At 45.3% G+C, this 21,310-nt stretch overlaps 1 protein-coding gene across 1 annotated transcript in view; it reads left to right on the top strand.

The window, feature by feature from the left end:
* Window positions 1-21,310, top strand: part of uba6 (ubiquitin like modifier activating enzyme 6) — a 201,878-nt gene that overhangs the window by 126,792 nt on the left and 53,776 nt on the right. Inside the window, exons 14-19 of the mRNA XM_038804447.1 lie at window positions 2,553-2,696; window positions 2,782-2,849; window positions 4,553-4,631; window positions 10,863-10,943; window positions 17,880-17,957; window positions 21,010-21,191. Coding sequence (XP_038660375.1) covers window positions 2,553-2,696; window positions 2,782-2,849; window positions 4,553-4,631; window positions 10,863-10,943; window positions 17,880-17,957; window positions 21,010-21,191 — 632 coding nt within the window. The remainder of the gene's footprint in view (window positions 1-2,552; window positions 2,697-2,781; window positions 2,850-4,552; window positions 4,632-10,862; window positions 10,944-17,879; window positions 17,958-21,009; window positions 21,192-21,310) is intronic.

Here is a 21,310-nt window from a genome sequence, read left to right on the forward strand (position 1 = left end):
GGGCCCACCCCCACACACCAGGGACCCATTAACCTAATTGTATCCCACCGTGCCCTTTCAAGTCCCGTAACCAGCCCCTAGCCCATCCCCCTATCAGAGGCCCCGATCTCCCGCCAAAAGGTGCCAAGTGCAGGGCCCCTCTCTTTCCCCCCCCCCCCCCCCCCTCCTCCCCCTTGTTGCAATCCCCCCAAAACACCCTGAACAGTGCACCCTCCAGCCCCCACTCTCTGTCCAGGCTGAAAACAATCTTGGATAAAACATTACAGTACAGGATAGTTTAACAAACCGCCGCCACACAAAAGCTCTGAGAGCCCAGAGTCCTTTAGTTCAAGTCCAGCTTTTAATAAAAGTCCACACCTAATCAGAGAAAATTAGGTTAACAGACCGCCGCCACTGTACAGCACTGAAAGAACCAAGTACCCATTAGTTCAAGTCCAGTTTCTTATCTTTAATAAAGGTCCAAACCTGTTCTGGTGTCTCAAAATAGTAGTGGAGTTCCTCAAACGTAACCCAGAGCTTTGCAGGATACAGCATTCCAAACCTCACCTTTTTGTAGAGGGCTGCCTTTACCTTGATGAATCCTGCACGCCTCTTGGCCAGTTCCGTTCCCAAGTCCTGGTAAATGCGCAACTCGCAGTTCTCCCATCTGCTGCTCCTCTCCGCCTTGGCCCATCGCAGCACACGTTCCCTGTCAGCAAGCCGGTGAAAGCGGACCACCAAGGCCCTCGGTCGGTCGCCCATCCTGGGCTTCCTTGCGGGGGCTCTTTGTGCCCCATCCAACTCCAGGGGTTGAGGGAAGACCTCCGGTCCCATCAGCGCCTCAAGCATACCCGTCACGTATGCGCCCACATTCGACCCCTCGCAGCCCTCGGGGAGGCCAATGATCCTTAAATTCTGCCTCCTGGCTCTGTTCCCCAGCTCTTCAAGCTGCTCCTGCATCCTCCTCTGACGGGCGTTCAGCTCCTCCACCTCGTGCTGCAGCTCCGTTACTGTGCCCGCCTGGCTGGAGAGCTTCGCCTCGACCTCCCTGAGCGCCTTCACTTCGACCGCCTGTGTCTCGACCAATCGGTCCATCACCGCTCTCATCGGGTCCAGCGTGTCTCTCCTCAGCTCGGCAAAGCAGTTCTTGAAGTATTCCATCTGTTCCTCCCTTGGCCAGTGAGCCTCCGCTCCCTGGTCCCCGCCGTCCGCCATTCTTGGCCGCCCGGTCTGGGGTCCCCGCTGCTCCCGCTTCGATCCTTGCCGCTCCACTCGACCACTTCTAGTCCAGCTGCCCATACCCCGGAAAGGAAGCCTCTTCCCTGTCGTCTCCTCCACCGATTCGGGCTGCCAGGTCCCAAAAAAGTCAGTTAAAAAAGGTCCGTTTGCCCATCGCGGGCGGGAGCGATCCGACCTGCGACCTGTCTCCTCCAGGGCGCCACCGGAAGTCCTCGAGAATTGTGGACTTGGCATCAGGCAATTCAACTCCTCTCTCCAAAGTTTCTCCACCAACTGCCTCCCTAATGCTTTCAAAATGTCTCTCTGCCTTCCTTGGCTCCACCCAACAATGGCCTCATCTCCCCAAGCGATAAAACAAATTAGCTATGCAGGCTGCAAAACACTTTAACTTCCCAGTCAAACCAGTCCATTGGCCGAGACTGAAAAACACATTCCTTTGTCAATTTTACCTTATGGCTGCTAAAAACACCCAGGCCCTGCAAAACAAAATTATTTTTAAGAAAACATGACCACTGCAGTCAAACACACTCTAACCCCAGGCTTTTAACCCTTATATTGCTTAACACTTAGAATCCAATATTCCTAAGATCTTCCCATTGTCACCGGGCAACACGGCAAAGTAAGGATCACCTGGCCGGGAGGACCAATGGTGACTGGGAGTAGGGATTCACCCCAGGAGGTGGGGTTCTCTTGGGCAAGGGGACATGCAGGGAGCAAGTTGAAGCAATGAGGCTGCTGAACAATTCTTATTAATAAATCATTTTTGTGTTTACTTATGGAGTCTCTGAAAGTGCATCTTTATATTGGCTCACTATCACTTTCTCAAGGGCAATGGGGATGGGCAATAAATGCTGACCTAGTCAGCAACGCCTACATCTCGTGAAATAAATGAAATGAAAATCGCTTATTGTCACGAGTAGGCTTCAAATTAAGTTACTGTGAAAAGCCCCTAGTTGCCACATTCCGGCGCCTGTTCGGGGAGGCCGGTACGGGAATCGAACCGTGCTGCTGGCCTGCTTGGTCTGTTTTCAAAGCCAGCGATTTAGCCCTGTCAAGCAACAGACCGGCCTTGTTACCCAGCTAATGCTTAGACAAAGTAAAATTGAACCTGATCTTTTTGCCAAATTTAAGTGGCTCTGAAAAAGAGTCACATTTAACTCAAACGTTAGTTTTGTTTCTCTTTCCACAGATGCTGCTAGACCTGTTGAGTTTTTCCAGCACTTTCTGCTTTATTTCAAATCCCCAACATCGCTTTTACTCCAATGTCTTAATATTTGGAAAAGTTAGCATGAATATATTTATTTGTTGCCTGCATGAATTCTTGTGTATTACAGGCTGTTGTAAATCAAGAGATTGTTAAGTGGCTTTCAAAGACAGCAAGAGGATGTTTGGCCCCTCTTACTGCTGCGTTTGGTGGAATCATCAGCCAGGAGGTCCTGAAGGCCCTAACAGGCAAATTTTCTCCTCTTCACCAATGGGTGAGTTTAAATTCAAGAGTATTTTTTCAAAGAATTTTAAGGAATTTTCTTACTTTACAGAACAGTATCTTTCTTTTGTTTTTAGTTATATTTTGATGTGGTGGAGATTCTTCAGGCTCTTGAAGATACTAGAATTGAACAGTTCCAACCAAGGTGAGAAAGATCTTGTGTGTAAGTTGAGCAAATGAGAAAATGTATCCCTGTATGTCTTCCTGGAGGACAACTAAAGTTCACCTGTCACCTGAATTAATGGAACCGAGATAACAAGTCGCTGCTGAATGCTGGAAGATTGGAACCAGATTCATGGCAATTTTTTCCTATCTCGTGTTCAACCTTGTTTTTTCAAAATTACTGACTCACAGGGAATGATGAGTGAAGATTGAATCTTGCCATATAATGTTGTGATTAAACCTCCTGTTAACCATTAGAAGGTACTATGGCTGGAGACCATGTTTGGGGGATTTTATGTTCAGGGCTTGTTGCCTGTAGCAGAATGATTAAATATAAAACTGCAAAGCTGAACTACCCATACTTGAATTGTCACTTGCAGTTAATCAGTCTGTGATCTGCCTGGGGGGAGTCGGTAGAGTAGTGGTAATGTCACTGGGCTAGTAATCCAGACACCCAGTGTAATGCTGTGGTGACTTGGGTTTGAACCTGCCACAGCAGATGGTGAAATTTGAATTCAACAAAAAAATCTGAAATTAAGGTCTAATGATGATCATGAAACCATTGTTGATTATCGTAAAAACCCATCTGGTTCGCTAATGTCCTTTAGGGAAGGAAATCTGCGTCCTTGCGTGGTCTGGCCTACATGTGACTCCAGATCCACAGCAACACCGTTGATTCTTAAAATGCCATTCAGTTCAAGGGTAATTAGGGATGGGCAACAAGCCGGCCTTGCCTGCGAAGCCCACATCCCATGAAAGAAGGTTTGAAAATCTTAATACCTGAAAGCTGACCGAATGCAGCTGCTTCTTACACAATGTACCTAATAAGTGCCAGCCTTGGTTCAGGGATCGCATTCTCATCTCTGAATCAGAAACTTGTGGGTTTATGTCCCATTTTAGAGTTCTGAACACAAAATCTAGTCCTTCCTTCAGTAGAGCACTAAGGTTTGTGTTGCACTATCAGATCTCCTCCTGTGGATGAAACTTTAACCTGAGACCACATCTGTTCCCTCGGGTGGATGTAACTGACCCAGAGGCATTATTTGAAGAAAAGCAAGGGAATTCTACTTGGTGTAGCTAGCTATCAACCAACATTACTAAATCGGATTATTTCTTCACTGCTATTTTGAGACTTTCTGTTTTCAAATTGGCAGTAGTGTTTGCTACATTACAGTAGTGATTATGGTTCAAAAAGGTGCCTCATTGTCAGGTGCTGTGGGATGTCCTGAAATCGTAAACTGTGCTTTATAAACGCAAGCTCTTCTTTGTTCCCTTTCCCATCCTTTTTCTGTTTGTTCTATTTAAGGTTGCAGTTAAAACATTCTTTTTATTTGTTGTAGTTTTTCACTTCCTGGAATGTACCTGCTTCCCATTAGAATTACTGTATTTCGGGCAGCACGGTGGCACAGTGGTTAGCATTGCTGCCTATGGCGCTGAGGACCCGGGTTCGAATCCCGGCCCTGGGTCACTGTCCGTGTGGAGTTTGCACATTCTCCCCGTGTCTGCGTGGGTTTCACCCCCGCAACCCAAAAGATGTGCAGGATAGGTAGATTGGCCTTAATTGGAAAAAATAATTGGGTACTTTAAATTTTAAAAAAAAGAATTACGGTATTTCCCTGTTTCTGGAGTTAGTGCATAGTAATTATATATAATCTGTGTTTTCATACATAATCTGTTTTCATACAGAGGTGATCGATATGATGCTCTACGTGCGTGTATTGGAGAATCCATGTGTCAAAAACTCAGCAACCTCAATGTTTTCATAGTAAGTGTTTACCTCTTTATCTCTTTAATTCTGAAAGTGTTTTTTTTAATCTTTTCGTGGGAAATAGCAAAGCCAGCATTTGTTGCTCATCTCATTGTTGTTCCCTTGAAACTAATGGCTTGCTGTGCCAGTATAGAGAGCAGTTAAGAGTCAACCATACTGCTGTGGGTCTGGGGTCGCATGTGGACAAGACCAGTTAAGGATGGCAGGTTTCCTCCCATAAAGGACATCAGTGAACCATTTGGGTTTTTACAACAATCGATTATAGTTTTATGGATATGATTGCTGAGACTCTAGGGGTTTTATAGCAAGCTAACAGTATAAGAGTGGAAATTCTGTCTCATTTCAAAAGTTTCTCATTGATTGCATTCTTTTGGGGGGACCATGAGCACATCCTCTAGACTAGAGAAGCTTAGAATCATTGAAGGCAACGTTTGGACTTTTGTGTTTAATGTACATGCAGATTCCAAAAGTTACACTCAGTTTGAGGAGTAATGACAGTGAACATTGATGATTTCATTATTTCTTATTACTGCAAAATTCAGGCTGTCTCCACATTGCACACATTTTATGCACAATAGTTTCATTTGGGATATATTTCATAACCGTGTCTCAGATCAGGAAGCTGTGCCTGACTGCTAACATAGCTGCAATCCAGTAAAAACGGGCTTTGTGCGCCTGAATAGATTGAGATATTAGGACTGACTTTACCCATGGTTTGGGAGTCGGACAGCCCCAGAACAACTGGAAAATATTTACTATCTAGGCTCTCTCGTGAGGGAGATTCTACAGTGCACCTCCCAAGGTGTTAAAGCAAAGCTTGGAGTACGTTCAATCAGTTCCATAAACTAAAAGTACTATCAGAGCTTCATGCTTCCTGTTTGGAACCAACATCTATTTCCAGTGAACTAAGAATTCAATTCATCCAAATTGTTTTTTGATGTGTAACCATTACAATTATGTTAGTGTTTGTAGATTCTCTAAATTGTGGTCTGTATGTGTTACTTTACTCTGATTAGCTTTACCATTTTGTAGGGATTTGGACTCTATATTAAACCCCAGAGTAAGAAAATTATTTTCGAGAAATAACCATATTGGCAAAAAGGACAATCACTAAGTTAGAGTGCAAGCCAACAAGATTTATTGGACAATAATGATTGATACTTAACATTTCACATTCTTTTACAGTGCAGAAGGAGGCCATTCGGCCCATCTAGTCTGCACCAGCCCTTGGAAAGAGCATCCTACTTAAGTCCACACCTCCACCCTATCCCTGTAACCCAGTACATAAGAACTAGGAGCAGGAGTAGGCCATCTGGCCCCTCGAGCCTGCTCCGCCATTCAATTAGATCATGGCTGATCTTTTGTGGACTCAGCTCCACTTTCCGGCCCGAACACCATAACCCTTAATCCCTTTATTCTTCAAAAAAACTATCTATCTTTACCTTAAAAACATGTAATGAAGGAGCCTCAACTGCTTCACTGGGCAAGGAATTCCTTTGATTCACAACCCTTTGGGTGAAGAAGTTCCTCCTAAACTCAGTCCTAAATCTACTTCCCCTTATTTTGAGGCTATGTCCCCTAGTTCTGCTGTCACCCGCCAGTGGAAACAACCTGCCCAATCTATCCTATCTATTCCCTTCATAATTTTAAATGTTTCTATAAGATCCCCCCTCATCCTTCTAAATTCCAATGAGTACAGTCCCAGTCTACTCAACCTCTCCTCATAATCCAACCCCTTCAGCTCTGGGATTAACCTAATGAATCTCCTCTGCACACCCTCCAGCGCCAGTACGTCCTTTCTCAAGTAAGGAGACCAAAACTGAACACAATACTCCAGGTGTTGCCGCACTAACACCTTATACAATTGCAACATAACCTCCCTAGTCTTAAACTCCATCCCTCTAGCAATGAAGGACAAAATTCCATTTGCCTTCTTAATCACCTGTTGCACTTGTAAACCAACCTTCTGTGACTCATGCACTAGCACACCCAAGTCTCTCTGAACAGCGGCATGCTTTAATATTTTATCGTTTAAATAATAATCCCGTTTGCTGTTATTCCTACCAAAATGGATAACCTCACATTTGTCAACATTGTATTCCATCTGCCAGACCCTAGCCCATTCACTTAACCTATCCAAATCCCTCTGCAGACTTCCAGTATCCTCTGCACTTTTCGCTTTACCACTCATCTTAGTGTCATCCGCAAACTTGGACACATTGCCCTTGGTCCCCAACTCCAAATCATCTATGTAAATTGTGAACAATTGTGGGCCCAACACGGATCCCTGAGGGACACCACTAGCTACTGATTGCCAACCAGAGAAACACCCATTTATCCCAACTCTTTGCTTTCTATTAATTAACCAATCCTCTATCCATGCTACTACTTTACCCTTAATGCCATGCATCTTTATCTTATGCAGCAACCTTTTGTGTGGCACCTTGTCAAAGGCTTTCTGGAAATCCAGATATACCACATCCATCGGCTCCCCGTTATCTACTGCACTGGTAATGTCCTCAAAAAATTCCACTAAATTAGTTAGGCATGACCTGCCCTTTACGAACCCATGCTGCGTCTGCCCAATGGGACAATTTCTATCCAGATGCCTCGCAATTTCTTCCTTGATGATAGATTCCAGCATCTTCCCTACTACCGAAGTTAAGCTCACTGGCCTATAATTTCCTGCTTTCTGCCTACCTCCTTTTTTAAACAGTGGCGTCACGTTTGCTAATCTTTAGCAAACTCACCTAATTTTTTTGGACACTTGGGCAATTTATCATAGCCAATGGGGGAAGGGTAAATACAATGCTGTCAGACAAGAATTGAAGTGCAGAAGTTGGGAACATAGGCTGTCAGGGAAGGACACAAGTGAAATGTGGAACTTGTTCAAGGATCAGGTACTGCGTGTCTTTGATATGTATGTCCCTGTCAGGCAGGGAAGAGATGGTCGAGTGAGGGAACCATGGTTGACAAGAGAGGTTGAATGTCTTGTTAAGAGGAAGAAGGAGACTTATGTAAGGCTGAAGAAACAAGGTTCAGACAGGGCGCTGGAGGGATACAAGATAGCCAGGAGGGAACTGAAGAAAGGGATTAGGAGAGCTAAGAGAGGGCATGAAAAATCTTTGGCGGGTAGGATCAAGGAAAACCCCAAGGCCTTTTACACATACGTGAGAAATATGAGAATGACTAGAGTGAGAGTAGGTCCGATTAAGGACAGTAGCGGGAGATTGTGTATTGAGTCTGAAGAGATAGGAGAGGTCTTGAACAAGTATTTTTCTTCAGTATTTACAAATGAGAGGGGCCATATTGTTGGAGAGGACAGCGTGAAGCAGACTGATAAGCTTGAGGAGATACTTGTCAGGAAGGAAGATGTGTTGCGCGTTTTGAAAAACTTGAGGATAGACAAGTCCCCCGGGCCTGACGGGATATATCCAAGGATTCTATGGGAAGCAAGAAATGAAATTGCAGAGCCGTTGGCAATGATCTTTTCGTCCTCGCTGTCAACAGGGGTGGTACCAGAGGATTGGAGAGTGGCGAATGTCGTGCCCCTGTTCAAAAAAGGGAATAGGGATAACCCTGGGAATTACAGGCCAGTTAGTCTTACTTCGGTGGTAGGCAAAGTAATGGAAAGGGTACTGAGGGATAGGATTTCTGAGCATCTGGAAAGGCATTGCTTGATTAGGGATAGTCAGCACGGATTTGTGAGGGGTAGGTCTTGCCTTACAAGTCTTATTGAATTCTTTGAGGAGGTGACCAAGCATGTGGATGAAGGTAAAGCAGTGGATGTAGTGTACATGGATTTTAGTAAGGCATTTGATAAGGTTCCCCATGGTAGGCTTATGCAGAAAGTAAGGAGGCATGGGATAGTGGGAAATTTGGCCAGTTGGATAACAAACTGGCTAACCGATAGAAGACAGAGAGTTGTGGTGGATGGCAAATATTCAGCCTGGAGCCCAGTTATCAGTGGCGTACCGCAGGGATCAGTTCTGGGTCCTCTGCTGTTTGTGATTTTCATTAACGACTTGGATGAGGGAGTTGAAGGGTGGGTCAGTAAATTTGCAGATGATACGAAGATTGGTGGAGTTGTGGATAGTGAGGAGGGCTGTTGTCGGCTTCAAAGAGACATAGATAGAATGCAGAGCTGGGCTGAGAAGTGGCAGATGGAGTTTAACCCTGACAAGTGTGAGGCTGTCCATTTTGGAAGGACAAATCTGAATGCGGAATACAGGGTTAATGGTAGGGTTCTTGGCAATGTGGAGGAGCAGAGAGATCTTGGGGTCTATGTTCATTGTTCTTTGAAAGTTGCCACTCGAGTGGATAGAGCTGTGAAGAAGGCCTATGGTGTGCTAGCGTTCATTAGCAGAGGGATTGAATTTAAGAGCCGTGAGGTGATGATGCAGCTGTACAAAACCTTGGTCAGGCCACATTTGGAGTACTGTGTGCAGTTCTGGTCACCTCATTTTAGGAAGGATGTGGAAGCTTTGGAAAAGGTGCAGAGGAGATTTACCAGGATGTTGCCTGGAATGGAGAGTAGGTCATACGAGGAAAGATTGAGGGTGCTGGGCCTTTTCTCATTGGAACGGAGAAGGATGAGGGGCGACTTGATAGAGGTTTATAAGATGATCAGGGGAATAGATAGAGTAGATAGTCAGAGACTTTTTCCCCGGGTGGAACACACCATTACAAGGGGACATAAATTTAAGATAAATGGTGGAAGATATAGAGGGGATGTCAGAGGTAGGTTCTTTACCCAGAGAGTAGTGGGGGCATGGAATGCACTGCCTGTGGTAGTAGTTGAGTCGGAAAATTTATGGACCTTCAAACGGCTATTGGATAGGTACTTGGATTAGGGTAGAATAAGGGAGTGTAGGTTAACTTCTTAAGGGCAGCACGGTAGCATTGTGGATAGCACAATTGCTTCACAGCTCCAGGGTCCCAAGTTCGATTTCGACTTGGGTCACTGTCTGTGTGGAGTCTGCACATCCTCCCCGTGACTGCGTGGGTTTCCTCCGGGTACTCCGGTTTCCTCCCACAGTCCAAAGATGTGCAGGTTGGGTGGATTGGCCATGACAAATTGTCCAAAATTCTATGATTAACCTAGGACAAAAGTTCGGCGCAACATCGTGGGCCGAAGGGCCTGTTCTGTGCTGTATTTCTCTATCTATTCTCTATCTAATCCACCTAACCTGCATATCTTTGGACTGTGGGAGGAAACCGGAGCACCCGGAAGAAACCCACGCAGGCACGGGGAGAACATGCAAACTCCACACAGACAGTGACCCAAGCCGGGAATTGAACCAGAGCCCTGGCACTGAGACAGCAGTGCTAACCGCTGTGCCACCATTCCGCCCCTCAGGAGCAAGGATGTCTTACTGTATCTGTACAGGTGTAAGAAGAGTGGTGGTAGAAGGCATGGGTTTTCATGGAGTGACCTAGTTATCATAGAATCATAGAATTTACAGTGCAGAAGGAGGCCATTCAGCCCATCGAGTCTGCACCAGCTCTTGGAAAGAGCACCCTACCCAAGGTCAACACCTCCACCCTATCCCCATAACCCAGTAACCCCACCCAACACTAAGGGCAATTTTGGACACTGAGGGCAATTTATCATGGCCAATCCACCTAACCTGCACATCTTTGGACTGTGGGAGGAAACCAGAGCACCCGGAGGAAACCCACGCACACACGGGGAGGATGTGCAGACTCCGCACAGACAGTGACCCAAGCCGGAATCGAACCTGGGACCCTGGAGCTGTGAAGCATTTGTGCTATCCACAATGCTACCGTGCTGCCCTCGATAATTTCAGTATTTTTTTTATGTTAGTTATAATTTTTTTATAATTTCAGTTCGCTCTCAAAGGGCCCACATGTTCTTAAAGCTAAATTGCAGCTTTGACACTTTGATAATTTAAGCCTTATTAATGGAAAAATGTGCCAACGAGGTGAAAACTAACACTTCGTATAATAATTCATGTATTTGCCAATGACAATTTTAGGCAAACACATTTAATTTTTTTAATCCCAATTTTGTATGCCTGAAATGTGGGCAATGGGTTCTAAATGGACGTGATTGATTCAAAAATGCATGTGTTCCCAATTAATTTTTGAATTGTGCTTGTAAGACATGATGTTACAATTGTTTAATGTCAATTGTACAATTGTTTAAATTCACCACATGTGGGATCCTTATGTATAAAATAAAAAAAACTTGCTGTTTCCTTTCAGGTTGGATGTGGTGCAATTGGCTGTGAAATGCTTAAGAACTTTGCTTTGCTTGGTGTTAGCACGGGTCATGAAAGAGGAATGGTACGTATCTTTTCCCCAATTGATTGGTGTAGTAGCTGTATCAAATGTTGCTATTGTCTTGTAAGCCAGTCAAAATACGAACAGTTGGATGATTAAGGCGATGGTGGAAGGGTTAGTAATGATTACTTTATATGCAAAAGTAGTTTCATTTCAGAACGTTTTTATCAATGAGTGTGCGGCAGCACAGTGGTTAGCACTGCTGCCTCACGGCGCTGAGGACCCGGGTTCGATTGTGGAGTTAGAACATAGAACAGCACAGAACAGGCCCTTCGGCCCTCGATGTTGTGCCGAGCATTGTCTGAAACCAAGATCAAGCTATCCCACTCCCTGTCATTCTGGTGTGCTCCACGTGCCTATGCAATAACCGCTTGAAAGTTCCTAAAGTGTCCGACTCCACTATCACAGCAGGCAGTCCATTCCACACCCTAACCACTCTCTAAGAACCTACCTCGGATATCCCTCCTATATCTCCCACCCTGAATCTTGTAGTTGTGCCCCCTTGTAACAGCTACATCCACCCGAGGAAATAGTCTCTGAACGTCCACTCTATCTATCCCCGTCATCATCTTATAAACCTCTATTAAGTCGCCTCTCATCCTCCTCCACTCCAAAGAGAAAAATCCTAGCTCCCTCAACCTTTCCTCATAAGACCTATCCTGCAAACCAGGCAGCATCCTGGTAATTCTCCTTTGCACCCTTTCCAATGATTCCACATCCTTCCTACAATGAGGTGACCAGAACTGCACACAATACTCCAAATGTGGTCTCACCAGGGTCATGTATAGTTGCAGCATAACCCCACAGCTCTTAAACTCAAGCCCCCTGTTAATAAACGCTAACACACTATAAGCCTTCTTCATGGCTCTATCCACTTGAGTGGCAACCTTCAGAGATCTGTGGACATGAACCCCAAGATCTCTCTGTTCCTCCACATTCCTCAGAACCCTGCCGTTGACCCTGTAATCCGCATTCAAATTTTTTTCTACCAAAATGAATCACCTCGCACTTAACAGGGTTAAACTCCATCTGCCATTTTTCGTCCCAGCTCTACATCCCATCAATGTCCCTTTGCAGCCTACAACAGCCCTCCACCTCATCCACTACTCCACCAATCTTGGTGTCATCAGCAAATTTACTGACCCACCCTTCAGCCCCCTCCTCCAAGTCATTGATAAAAATCACAAATAGCAGAGGACCCAACACTGATCCCTGTGGTACACCGCTGGTAACTGGTCTCCAGTCTGAAAATTTTCCATCCACCACCACCCTCTGTCTTCTATGTGATAGCCAGTTACTTATCCAATTGGCCAAATTTCCCTCTATCCCACACCTCCATACTTTCTTCCTGAGCTGATCATGGGGAACCTTATCAAACGCCTTACTAAAATCCATGTATACGACATCAACTGCTCTACCTTCATCTACACACTTAATTACCGCCTCAAAGAATTCAATCAAATTTGTGAGGAAAGACCTCCCCTTCACGAATCCGTGTTGACTATGCCGGATTAAGCTGCATCTTTGCAAATGGTCATAATCCTATCCTTCAGGACCTTTTCCATTAACTTACCGACCCCGAAGTAAGACTAACTGGCCTATAATTACCAGGGTCATCCCTATTCTCTTTCTTGAACAAAGGAACAACATTTGCCACTCTCCAGTCCTCTGGCACTATCCCCGTAGACAGTGAGGACCCAAAGATTAAAGCCAAAGGCTCTGGAGTCTCATCCCTTGCTTCCCAAAGAATCCTTGGATATATCCCATCTGGCCCAGGGACTTGTTGACCCTCAGGCTTTTCAAAATTGCTAATACATCCTTCCTCAGAACATCTACCTCCTCCAGCCAACCCGCCTGTATCGCACTCTCATGCTCAAAAACTGAAGAAAAGTATTGATTCAACGTCTCTCCTATTTCTTCTGACTCCATGCACAAGTTCCCACTACTGTCCTTGACTGGCCCTACCCTCACCCTGGTCATTCTTTTATTTCTCACATAAGAGTAAAAAGCCTTGAGGTTTTCCTTGATCTGACCCACCAAGGACTTCTCATGCCCCCTCCTAGCTCTCCTAAGCCCTTTTTAAAAAATAGCTCATTCCTTGCTACCTTGTAACCCTGAAGCGATCCAACTGAACCTTGTTTTCTCATCCTTACATACTCTTCCTTTTTCCTCTTGACAAGACATTCAACCTCTTTTGTGGAACATGGTTCCCTCACACGTCCATTTCCTCCCTGCCTGACATACCTATCAAGGACACGCAGTATTTGTTCCTTGAACATGCTCCACTTTTCATTTGTGCCTTTCCCTGGCAGTTTCTGTTCCCATCTTATGCTCCCTAATTCTTGCCTAATCGTATCATAATTACTCCTCCCTCAATTATAAACCTTGCCCTGCCGTATGGCCCTATCCCTCCCCATTGCAATAGTGAAAGACACCGAATTGTGGTCACTATCTCCAAAGTGCTCTCCCACAAACAAATCTAACACTTGACCCGGTTCATTACCCAGTACCAAATCCAATGTGGCCCCCCCTCTTGTCGGCCTATCCACATATTGTGTTAGGAAACCCTCCTGCACACACTGTACAAAAACTGCCCCATCCTAACTGTTCGACCTATAGAGGTTCCAATCAATATTTGGAAAGTTAAAGTCACCCATGCCAACTACCCTGAGACCTCCACACCTATCCATAATCTGTTTTGCAATTTCTTCCTCCACATCTCTATTACTATTTGGGGACCTATAGAAAACTCCTAATGTGACCGCACCTTTCCTATTTCTAACTTCGGCCCATATTACCTCAGTAGGCAGATCCCCTTCGAACTGCCTTTCTGCAACCGTTAAACTATCCTTGATTAACAATGCTACTCCTCCACCACCTTTCCTACTCTTACTGAAACATCTATACCCCGGAACTTCCAACAACCATTCCTGTCCCTGTTCTAACCATGTCTCCATAATGGCCACAACATCGTAGTCCCAAGTACCAATCCACGCTCCAAGTTCACCTACCTTATTCCGGATGCTCCTTGCATTGAAGTAGACACACTTCAACCCATCTTTCTGTCTGCCAACACACTCCTGCGATGTTGATACCCCCCTCAGTACCTCACTACTCTCAACACTGGCTTCTGGGCTCCAGCTCGTTTTCCCAGCCCCCTGACAAATTAGTTTAACCCCCCCCCCCCCCCCCCCCGAAGAGCCGTAGCAAATTTCCCTCCCAGGATATTGGTGCCCCTCTGGTTAAGGTGCAAACTGCCCTGTCTGTACAGGTCCCACCTTCCCCAGAATGTGCTCCAATTATCCACGTACCTGAAACCCTCCCTCCTACACCATCCGTCGCACATTCTCCCCATGTCTGCCTGGGTCTCATCCCCACAACCCAAAGATATGCAGGGTAGGTGGATTAGTCATGCTAAATTTCCCCTTAATTGGGGGAAAAAAAGAGAATTGCGTACTCTAAATTTATTTAACAAAAGAAGAATAAAATCAATGAGTGTTGTTTAAAATAATGATTCCATCAGTAGGCACTTAAGAACTTTATTTAATCTCAGCGTGGAGTCCTAAGGTCGACCCCTGGTATATTCTGAGTAAGTTGGCACGATAGGTGTAAGGAAAAAGTGGTGGTGGAAGGCATGGGTTTTCATGAGTTGACACTACGTTGGCATAGCGGCTATGAAGGACGTTGCAGGTGGTAGAGACATTGGTTGGCATAGGAATTATACAGTGCTTGAGCAATCCCAAGGCTTTTTACACATACATAAAAAGCAAGAGGGTAGCCAGGGAAAGGGTTGGCCCACTGAAGGACAGGGGAGGGAATCTATGTGTGGAGCCAGAGGAAATGGGCGAGGTACTAAATGAATACACTGCACCAAAGCAGAAGGAATTGGTGGATGATGAGTCTGGAGCAGGGTGTGTAGATAGCCTGGGTCACATTGAGATCCAAAAACACGAGGTGTTGGGCGTCTTGAAAAATATTAAGGTGGATAAGTCCCCAGGGCCTGATGGGATCTACCCCAGAGTACGGAAGGAGGCAAGAGAGGAAATTGCTGAGGCCTTGACAGAAATCTTTGGATCCTCACTGACTTCAGGTGATGTCCCGGAGGACTGGAGCCAATGTTGTTCCTTTGTTTAAGAAGGGTAGCAAGGATAATCCAGGGAACTACAGGCCGGTGAGCCTTCTGTCAGTGGTAGGGAAATTACTGGAGAGATTTCTTCGAGACAGGATCTACTCCCATTTGGAAGCAAATGGACGTATTAGTGAGAGGCAGCACGGTTTTGTGTAGGGGAGGTCGTGTCTCACTAACTTGATAGAGTTTTTCGAGGAGGCATAAAGATGATTGATGCAGGTAGGGCAGTGGATGTTGTCTACATGGGTAAGGCCTTTGACAAGGTCCCTCATGGCAGACTGGTACAAAAGGTGAAGTCACACAGGATCAGAGATCCTGGCAAGATGGATACAGAACAGGCTAGGTTATAGAAGGCAGAGAGTAGCAATGGAAGTAGCAACAGAATCTCGAACAAAATTATTCACTTTACGAAACTTGCACAATTCGGAGTACAATTTGTTCATGGGTCATTGATGCAGCCCAAAGCAGAAACTTTAAAAAGTATATATTTTTATTAGCAGTTTCCAATTTTAACAGTTTAACAATTAAACATGTAAAACACATAATATTTACAGAATGAGGTGAATCCTATATACATTTTACATGTTCCCCTTTCATCGGCCCTTCCCCCTCCTCCCCCTATTGTTAATCGGGCTCCATCTTGGGCCCTTCTTCCAGCATGGATGTTGTAGTCTTTCTTTTATTCTGTGCTTGTTGCTGTTTCCTCTATGACTTTGTTAGAGGGGACTCTCCATCCCACCTCGCTCTTTTCCCGTGTCCCTTCCTGATATTTCCCTGGGTTCCTTCCGTGCTGCTCCCCCACCTCCCTCCCCCTTGTTCCTGTCTGTTCTGTGTGATCCTGTTTTCCCTCATTGGTTCCCCCTCCCTTCCTATTCGCTATTGGCTTCAAACAATTCTTGGAACAGGCTGATGTATAGCCCCCACGCTTTGTGGAAGCCCTTGTCCGACCCTCGGATGGTGCTTTTGATCTTCTCTAGGTGGAGAAATTCCGACTGGTCTGCCAGTCTGCAGCCATGAGTGGCGCTGCTGATCAGCCGAGCAGGGTTCTCCGTGCGATTAAGGAAGCAAAGACAAGGGCATCGGCCCTCTTTCCCCATATGTAGTTCTGGCTGGTCTGACACCTCAAAGACTGTTGCTATCGGGCACGGCTCCACCCGTACCCCCACAACCTTGGACATTGCCTCGAAGAAGGCTGTCCAGAACCCGACAAGTCTGAGGCAGGCCCAGAACATGTGGGTGTGGTTGGCCAGGCATTCCTGGCACCATTCACATTTGTCCTCCACTCCCGGGAAGACCCTGTTCATTCGGGTTCAAGTTAGGTGCGCTCTGTGCACCATTTTAAACTGCGTGAGGCACAGCCTTTAGCAGGAGGAGGTGGAGTTGGCCTTACATCGTTCTTCGGTGCAGAGTCACCACCCTAGCAGAAACCCCTGACGAAGGGATTAATGATGGGAGGAAATATTTTGCACAAGAGGTTATGAGACCGTGGAATGTGCTACTAGCTCCAATGATTGAGGTAGAAATCCTGTCAACATTTAAAAATAGGGTAGGTAGTTGAAGCAAATTAAAAGAAAGGGAATAGTATGGGTGCATGGGATAAGGAATGTGGAATGGGTGCTGATGTGGAATATAAATGACGATGTAGACATTTGGGCCAAATTGACTATATTGTATAATAACCTCTGCACAATTTGATGAAACATTTAACCAGCTAAATGTTATGTCTCAAATTTCAATCCACGAAATATGATGAACGGAATGAATCTGTATTACACAGTATGAGAAAGAGTTTTCCCCATTTGTGGTCAGTTTGAGAATTTCAGCAAATTTACATAACTCTCCAAATTTGAGGTAGCAATTGAACATTAAGAGTCTGGGAAATCCACACATTTCCACTAGATGGCCAGAGATTTGGGGGCTGGCAGTTGAACATCTGAAAGCTGTGTGACACTCCTGTCCAACCTTCATGTAGGAAGGACAGGGGAAGGCACCTCCCCATTTTTCAACTACCTGATGGCTTGGGTGTAAAATCTGTAGCACAGCCTGAAAATGTATTGAGAAGGACCATTCCTCTGCAAGGTATTGGGCTATTGTTACATGACTGCACCTTCCTTTCCCTTGGCTGCAACCGTTTAATCTTCTACACCTTCCACAGTAGGAAATATCACTGGTGAGTTGAGAAATCTTTCAAGGCACTCATGAAAATTCCCTTTAATTGATCCTGACCGTTAAAATTTGGCTTGCCCACAATTTTCCTTCCCTGTCTCTAGTACTATCCCTGAGTCGTTTTGAGTTTGCGCATGGTTGTGGATAACCTTGTAAATGAGATTGTATTGGAGAATTGAGTACTATTTGCACTTAAGGTTTCGATACGCCTGAAAACAATGTCAACCAAATTATAATTGTTGACATTTGAAAACAAAATTAGCCCCTTGATTATACCTAGATGTTACTACTTAACTGCAGAACTTTTTTCAACTGGATTTATCAGACTCATGGTTTCTTTTATTACTTTATCAGAGTTACAAAGTCAGAGCTCAAGAGTGTGGACACGGGCAAATCCCTAATCCAGCTCCTTGCCTGCTCCAAAAACCAATTCAAATTGAATCCAATTCATGGTCCCCACAAGAGAGACATACCAGATCCAGGCATTATACCTGACCTCACGCTCATCTTAGCCAAAAGGCCGAGAAGCAGTATCATGTTCATACTGCAGTCTGCAGCGGAGGAGGGAGGGGAAAGAGTTAATTTAATCCAGGCATGTTCAATGTTCATTTTACAACCTAACCTTTGGTGTGTTTCCCTTGCAGATAACCATCACAGACCCTGATTTAATAGAAAAATCCAATCTAAACAGACAGTTTCTCTTCAGACCTCGCCACATACAGGTATTATAATGAACAAACTGGAGCTGGTCAGTGCAACCTCTGCCAGACTTGGAAGTCAAAAATGTTGGACATCCCTGCATACAATCATTTATTAATTTGGTAACTGAATAATCTCCCTGTATTATACTGGCCTCCTTTTTGGGGAGGTTGTGAGGGAGGCTGAAAATGACAAGAATCCTGCAAGGCTGAGAAGCAGAGAATTTACAGTGCAGGAGGAGGACATTTAGCCTATCGAGTCTGCACCACCCTACATAAGCCCCTGTCTCCACTCTAGCCCCATAACCTGGTAACCCCACCTAACCTATTGGACACTAAGGGGCAATTTAGCGAGGCCAAGCCACCTAACCTGCACATCTTTGGACTGTGGGGGGAAACCTGTGCACCCGGAGGAAACCCATGTAAAAACGGGGAGAAAGTGCAAACTCCACACAGACAGTACCCGAGGCCGGAATTGAACCCGGGTCCCTGAAGCTGTGAGGCAGCAGTGCAACCACTGTGTCACCTTGCACAGGTTGTCCTGTAAAATTTAATGACAGGACCGTATTCACTTTTTAGATCAATTTTCTGCCTATCAACACGGTAAACAAGCAGCCTGCTTGAGAGCTAATAAGAATAATCAGTGACGGGGCGACACGGTGGCACAGTGGTTAGCACTGCTGCATCATGCTGCTGAGGACCCAAGTCCAATCCCGCCTCCGGGTCACTGTCTGTGTGGAGTTCGCACATTCTGCCCCGTATTTTTGTGGGCCTCACCCCCATAACCCAAAGATGTTCAGGGTAGGTGGATTGGCCATGCTAATTTGCCCTGTAATTGGAAAAAAGAAAGAAAAAAATATTTTAAAAAAAAGAATAATCAGTGACAGTGGACCATAGCTTGATTTCCCTTGATGGGATTGATGGCACCCTGGAAGGAGAGAGGTGGGAGTGATGTGGGAAAGAGAGAATGCCTTGGCTTGAAGGGAGACGTGGAGGAAGGCTGAAGGCTTCCTCAAGGTTGTTGGAGGTTAATCATCTCCGTCCCAGGACATTGCTGCAGGAGTTCCTTTGGATAGTGTCCTAGGCCCATACATGCTTCATCTATTTCACCAATGATCTTGCTTCCATCATAAGCTCAGAAGTGAGGATGTTACGGACATTTGTACAATATTGAGCACCATTCACAACTCCTCAAATGTTGAAGCATAACGTGTCCAATTGAAGCAAGATCTGGAGAATATTTGAGTTTGGTTTGATAAGAGGCAAGTTACATTTGTGTCACACATGTGCCAGGCAGTGATCATCTCCAGCAAGAACAAATCTAACCATCAGTCCGTTAACAATCAATGTAATTGCCATCGCTGAATCCCCTACCATTAACATCCTAGGGTGTTAGCATTGACCAGAAACTGAACTGCACTAGCCATACAAATACTGTGGCTATAAGAGCAGATCGGAGGCTGGGAATCCTGCGGAGAGTAACTCACCCCAAAACCTGTCCACCATCTACAAGGCACAAGTCAAGGAGTGTGATTACTCTCTGCTTGCCTGGATGAGTGCAGCTCCAACAACAAAATGCTGAACACCATCTAGGGCAAAACAACCTGCTTGATTGGCACCCCATCCACCACCTTCAACATCTACTCCCCCCACCACCACCACCGACACACAGTGGCAGCAGTATGTACCATCAACAAGATGCACTGCAGCAACTCACCAAGGCTCATTCAACAACACATTCCAAATCTGTGACCTCAACCACCTGGAAGGGCGAGGGCAGCACACGCATGGGAACATCACCTGCAAATTCTCCTCCCAGCCACACACCATCTTAACGTGGCTCAAAATCCTGGAACTCCCTTCCTAACAACACTGTGGGTGTTCCTACAACACATGGACAGCAGTGGTTCAAGAAGCAATATACCACCATCTTTTCAAGACCTTCAGAAATTGCCAATCATACTTTAAGAAACCAACAGGGGTTCAGACCTCCTCTGCTGAGCGACTAGGATACTGGAAAAATACTAGTTACAACTGTGGGATGGCAGTTGGGAGGGCCTATTGAGGTGTCTGGGCCTGAGACTTTGCTTGAAACGCATCAGCAGAGCGTGGGTGACACCAGTGAAATCAGTCCTTTTTAAAATAGGTCTAATGTCCACTGTCCATGTAATTTGCAGCTACTTCCTCTCTGTAATAGGAAGATAGAAGTTGGCAGTTTGGTCCTTCAGCCTGCTCTGCCATTCAGACAGATCATTGATAATCATCTACCTCTATGCCATTTTTCCTCATTATCTGTTGATGTCATTAGCATCCAGAATTCTCTATCGATTTCCATCTTGAACATGGTCAATGATTGATTTTCCACAGCCCTCCGGGGTAGAGAATTTCAAAGATTCACCCTTGAGTGAAGAAATTCATCCTCACCTCAGTCTTAAATGGTCTGCTCCTTATTTGAACTCTGGTTGGACTTTAACCTGGTGTTGTAAGACTTCTTACTGTCGTTATTTGAAGACAGTGTCCTGGTTCTGGACTCACAAGCCAGGGGAACCACCCATTCCACATCTGTCCTGTAAGAATTTTGTGTTTCAAGAAGATCATCTCTCATTCTTCTAAACTCCAGAGAATACAGGTTCAGTTTCCTCAATTGACAATCCTACCATCCCAGTGATTAATCTGGCGAGGTTCCCTTGCACTCCATCTATGCACATATACCCCTCCTTCGATAAGGCGACTAAAACTGTACACAGTTCTCCAGGTGCGGTCTCACCTAATGAGTGTTGGGAGCAGCATCTTGTGCTTGAATCTTTTTGCCCAGCCTGCTTGAATCTTTTTGCCCAGCCTGTAGTTGGGGCTGTCCAATAAATGTTGATATGGTAACCCTGCCCTGCCATTGAAAACCCCTGTGAAATGAGGAGAGTAGGTCCCCAGCACATTGAGATTCTAGCTCCACTGCAGTTATGAGGTTAAACTCAATCAAGGAGTTGCAGTCCTGTAGTGATCAACCTTCTGTCAGTTTACCAGTGTGTTCAGTTCTTTCCTTATAACATTAATCTGTGTCCTCTTGTTTCCTTGTCAGAAACCAAAGAGCTACACAGCTGCTTCAGCCACCTTGGTGATTAATCCCCAGATAAAAATCGATTCTCATCTAAACAAAGTGTGTCCATCTACAGAAAACATTTATAGTGATAGCTTTTACGGCCATATAGATGTTGTGATCACCGCACTGGATAACGTAGAAGCAAGGAGATATGTTGACAGGTAATGGATGAATGTAGATAGGATAAAAAGGGTAATGTCTTCGAGTAGACTTGACACCCAACTAGCATTGATTTACTGATAATCAAGCAATTTTATGTGAAATGAACTGAGCTTACATG

Source organism: Scyliorhinus canicula, chromosome 8 (assembly GCF_902713615.1).
Source record: "Scyliorhinus canicula chromosome 8, sScyCan1.1, whole genome shotgun sequence".
In the NCBI taxonomy this organism is placed as follows: Eukaryota; Metazoa; Chordata; class Chondrichthyes; order Carcharhiniformes; family Scyliorhinidae; genus Scyliorhinus; species Scyliorhinus canicula.